The 5,078-nt window shown below is 35.8% G+C and overlaps 1 protein-coding gene across 1 annotated transcript; it reads right to left on the bottom strand.

Annotated features, from left to right (window-relative positions):
• Positions 1–1,292: 1,292 nt before the first annotated feature.
• LOC132626927 (wound-induced proteinase inhibitor 2-like) lies at positions 1,293–2,607 on the bottom strand. Its single transcript, XM_060341968.1, has 2 exons — positions 2,450–2,607; positions 1,293–2,206 (listed from the first exon to the last, which is right to left on the bottom strand). Exons 1-2 carry the CDS (start codon positions 2,493–2,495, stop codon positions 1,461–1,463), a joined length of 792 nt encoding a protein of 263 aa, XP_060197951.1. The 5' UTR covers positions 2,496–2,607; the 3' UTR covers positions 1,293–1,460.
• Positions 2,608–5,078: the final 2,471 nt, after the last annotated feature.

Raw genomic sequence — 5,078 nt, 5'->3', positions numbered from 1 at the left:
TAGGCTCTATTTGTTTGAATTAAGATTAAGATCTCCAAATTTGAATGCACGACTAATTAAATAATCAAGATGTTGTCTCTAGATCTGAACACTGAATGATTAAGACTGTTTGTTTTTCAACATCTAAATTTGCATAATTTATTTAGTATTAAACATAATAAATATACAATTCAAACAAAAAAATAATTCAGTATAAAAGATATAAATTTAATAAAATAAAATTATTATTTGGCAAAGAAAATGAACATTTATGTTCGCTAGTGATGGTCGAGATTGTGGTGGTGGTGGTGGCAAGTGGTGTTAGCGGCAAGTAGTGGTAGTGATAATAGTTGTGATGATGGAGATACTCGGTGTTGTAGTGACTGGCGCGATGGTGGTGGTGGTAGTTGTGAAGCTAGAGCTAATTGATGCTAGTAGTTGGCGAAGTTGGTGGTAGCAGTTGAAGAATGTGTGGTGGTTGACAATGGTGTTGGTGGTAGTTGGTGATGATACTAGTTGTGGTGCTGGAGGTGGTCGGTAGTAGGGATTTGCTGCAACATTAGTTGTGGTTGATAGTGGTGGCGGTAGCGGTAGTGGTGGCGGTAGCGACAATGATGGTGGTGTGGATATAATTATGACAGAAGTGGTAGATGTGGCGGCGATTGACAATAGTGATTGACATCGGTGGTGGTTGTCAGTGGTGGTTGGTGATAGCAGAGGTGGTTGGTGGTAGTGGCTAGTGACGACAACGGTGGTGGTTGTGAGGTGGTTAATTTGTAATGGTGGTTGGTGGTTGTGTACAGATAAACATGACTAAGCTAAACAATCAATCAAAAAACCACAACGACTCAAGCCTTATCAAATAAAAAATTGCAGTTTAACAAATGGGATTCTTGAACCAAAAAATAAAAGAAAAGAATTACCTCGAGGTTCCAAAAGAAAAGCAAAAGCACCCCCTCTTTCACCTTTCTTTTTTTCTCTAAGTGATTTTTTTTTTTAAATTCTCTAAGTGAAATAGAGAATATTTAATGAGTCTTTTGGTTCTGAGTTAAATTAGGATTCACAAATAAAGTGATAGTAATAAGTAAAGTGGGATAAGAAAATGTGTTAGACTGGAGGGATGTAACAACTATTAACATTTTCTTATCCCATTCTAAAACATTTTCTTATCCCACTTCACTTATTGCTATCATCGTTCAGCTTAGTCTGTTTCTCTTCTCTTGATCTTCTTGCTCTATTTCCAAATGAAAAGCTTCATTTTTAAGCCTTTAAAAAGTAAATAAACGAGTACTCCATGCATAGTTAAGCCTTGATTATATAAGTACAACAAAGTAGTGCTCCATTTATTAAACACTTGGATACCTTGCGCAAGCTGTGGAAATCTCCACACTGTCTCATTACATATGTCCATATGCCTTTATTTCATACGTAGAGCACATACTGTTTTTCAAAAAAAGAGCTATTTAGGAGGATTAATAGCTTTATAGCTCCTTAGGACAACTAATTAAAGATCCATCATGATCATAGAGTTTGCAACCCTCTCCTGCCATGCAACAGTTGACACAAACTTGTTCAAGTTTGGCCAATCCCAAAGATGGACAAGTCATGTAAGCAACTCTTGGATCACATTCCAAAGTACAAGGTTTGGGATGTTCAACTTCCTCCTTAGTTTTCACTTCAGACTCTCCTTTACAGATAAAAGTTCCATTGGAACTGTAATAGTTGCAACTCTTTTTGCCTGCGCAACAATTTGTGCATATTTTATTGATCCTTTTTTCTTCTGAACGTGGGCAAATCCCGTAGGCAATTCTTCCATCACAATTAAGGGGACAAGCCCTTGGTTTTCCTACTTCAGACTCTCCTTCACAAACAAAGGTTCCATCAGCACTGTAATAGTTACAACCCTTCATGCCTGCGCAACAATTGGTGCATATGGGATTGATCCGGTTTTCTTCTGAACGCGGGCAAATTGCATGATCGATTCTTGGATCACAATTGCGGGGACAAGGCTTTGGTTTTCCTGGTTCAGACTCTCCTTCACAAACAAAGGTTCCATCTGCACTGTAATAGTTACAACCCTTCATGCCTGCGCAACAGTTGGTGCACATGCGATTGATCTGATTTTCTTCTGAACGTGGGCAAATTGCATGATCAATTCTTGGATCACAATTCTTAGTACAATGCTTGGCATCTGCTTGTTCCAGCTTGCTTACAAGTAGAAACGTTCCTACAACATAGCCAAATTAACTTAAGGATTTAATATCAAGGAAGACAATCTTAAGAAAAAACATGATAATATAACAGTCAAGTAGAGAAGTAGGTAAAGAAATAAATCTTGAGCCTAACTCAACCTCCAAAGCTAACTCATGAGAGGAGAATTGCCCAAATCCTTATAAGGAGACCACCAATCTCATACTTTTTTCTTTCTTCCACAAAGTAGAAAAGGAAAAAGGGAAAAGAAAAATCTTACCAAGAACAATCAGGAGAACAAGGAAATTAGCTCTGCGAATAGCCATGCTTTCTCGTGAGTTAACTTATTTTCCTTTTTTGTGTAGGGAGAGTACTATCCTCTCCACCTATTTATAGCAAACGAGTGATCTATTAAAACAATAAGATAATCATATCATCTATTGTTTATCGACTAAAATACTCTTCTTTTTACAATGATAACCTCCTATAATAGAAGTTAAAACTTGGTTTTGAACACGTAAGTTTGGCAAGGAGCTTACTCTTACCGCTTCATTTTTTGCTAAATGAAAGGGCAAGCTTGTACAAAACGTTCAGAAAGCTAAATCTTCCCCGATAGCATGGTATATTTATTCAGTTTAACTTCTATACCTTACGGTGTAATAAAATTATTACTTATATAATTATTTTACTTATAAGGTAATTACAGATAAATTTCTATAGTTAATTGATAACTTGAAAAAAAATGATAATCAATATGTTATAATTGGTTAAACTATAATGGTTGTATGGAAAAAATTTCACTATTGATCTTTTAACTTAAACTTCTAAATGATTTAAGTTCTATGAACTGATGGAGAAAAAATATTTACACAATCAGGTCATTTATAAGATAAAATTACAAGGCAATCATAACCATTAATTGATAACGTGATAATTAAAATGGCAACTAATAGCCTGTAATAAAAGGTCAAATTACATAGATAATTTCTGAAAATTTACAAAGTTGTTTTAACTAAGTTAAATCCAATAATTAAACTACTAACGTAGCCCGACACTTGAGTTTGATTAAGCAACGTGGATAAGTATGATTAGGTATTTCGAAAAGCTTAACAGCCGTCGTCCCTACTCTATTTTCAAAGAACACAAATACAATCTTTCAACAACAAAAACACGTGTATAAGATAATCAAAGTATGTCGGTAAAGTTTGAGCGTGGAAAAGGCTCAAATATGCCATCGAACTATCAGAAATGACTCATTTATGCCACTCGCTGAAAGTTTGGCTCAAATATGCCACTGTCGTTACCTTTTTGGCTCATCCATGCCATTATTCACTAACGGTGATTTTAAAATACCAGATATGCCACGTGGCAAAAATTTATTGGTCCACGTCACTTAAATGAAAACCAGCCAAAATAAATCCTAATTAAACCAACGGAAAAGGCTCAAATATGCCATCGAACTATCAGAAATGGCTCATTTATGCCACTCGTTGAAAGTTTGGTTCAAATATGCCACTGCCGTTACCTTTTTGACACTCCGCTTGGATTTATGAGTCGTTGGATTTAAATAGTTGCTGGTTATTGTGGTTTGCTGGTAATAGTTGTTTGGTTGACAGAAGAAAAAAGCTGGACAAATTCCAAAGAAGGGGAAGGGCAAGGAAAAAACTGGCCAGACCTCAAGAAGCAACTGTTATGAACTTGAATTTGGTACACAACAATCTCAACAATCGGGCTTCGAAACTCAAATTGGTACTAAACTATCAATAGCATATGGACCTGATATTGGCGATGACGAAGACCCGACATTGAGGCCAAAAGTCATATCGGAAGCTGATACATTGCTGGCCATGAGGAAGACAAGAATGAGGCCACCAACTGGTGGTAAAAGGATTCAATTCACTGGAGATCCAAGCGGAGTGTCAAAAAGGTAACGGCAGTGGCATATTTGAGCCAAACTTTCAACGAGTGACATAAATGAGCCATTTCTGATAGTTCGATGGCATATTTGAGCCTTTTCCGTTGGTTTAATTAGGATTTATTTTGGCTGGTTTTCATTTAAGTGACGTGAACCAATAAATTTTTGCCACGTGGCATATCTGGTATTTTAAAACCACCGTTAGTGAATAATGGCATGGATGAGCCAAAAAGGTAACGACAGTGGCATATTTGAGCCAAACTTTCAACGAGTGACATAAATGAGCCATTTCTGATAGTTCGATGGCATATTTGAGCCTTTTCCGTTTTTATTTTAATACAACTACTATATTTCGTTGCGCACATTTTTTGTGCCAAGGCCCTTTCATTAAAATACTCCCTCCGTATGTGAACACATTAATTTGATTGGGCGCGAAACTTAAGAAAGAGTGAAGACTTTTAAAACTTGTGGTTCAAAATAAATCTTGAATATTTGTGAGGCTGTAAATCATTTCATAAAGTGAATTTGTTTCCATATTAGGAAAGAGGTCATTCATTTTGACACGGACTAAAAAAGAAATAAGTTCATATATATTGAAATAGAGGGAGTAATTATTATCATTTTGTAATAGTTTATTCCTGTTACTATCTATGTTAAGACAAAATGAGCAATGGGAATTCGTACCGTTCATGTGATGCACCAGCCTCAAACTGTATATAATTAAGCAATACGTGGTAGGTGTGGCAACAAAAAACTGCAGACAGCATACAATTATTGAACTTTCCTAACCTAAAAACAAGTACTAAGCGACACTATATGTCCATACTGAAGTTAAAAAATAGCAAGTACTATCGATTTCATCACAACGTTTTCCTAATTCTCGTATGTTGCCCCTACGCATGTTTCAAAATAATAAATTAAAGGTAAGATAGAAGATTAAAAAGAAATATAATATGAAATGCATCTTGGAAACATAAATTTTTCCCACCGACAT

This window comes from Lycium barbarum, chromosome 2 (genome assembly GCF_019175385.1).
Source record: "Lycium barbarum isolate Lr01 chromosome 2, ASM1917538v2, whole genome shotgun sequence".
In the NCBI taxonomy this organism is placed as follows: Eukaryota; Viridiplantae; Streptophyta; class Magnoliopsida; order Solanales; family Solanaceae; genus Lycium; species Lycium barbarum.
The sequence above is the reverse complement of the archived record's forward strand: the minus strand, read 5'-3'. Positions and strand labels throughout refer to the sequence as shown.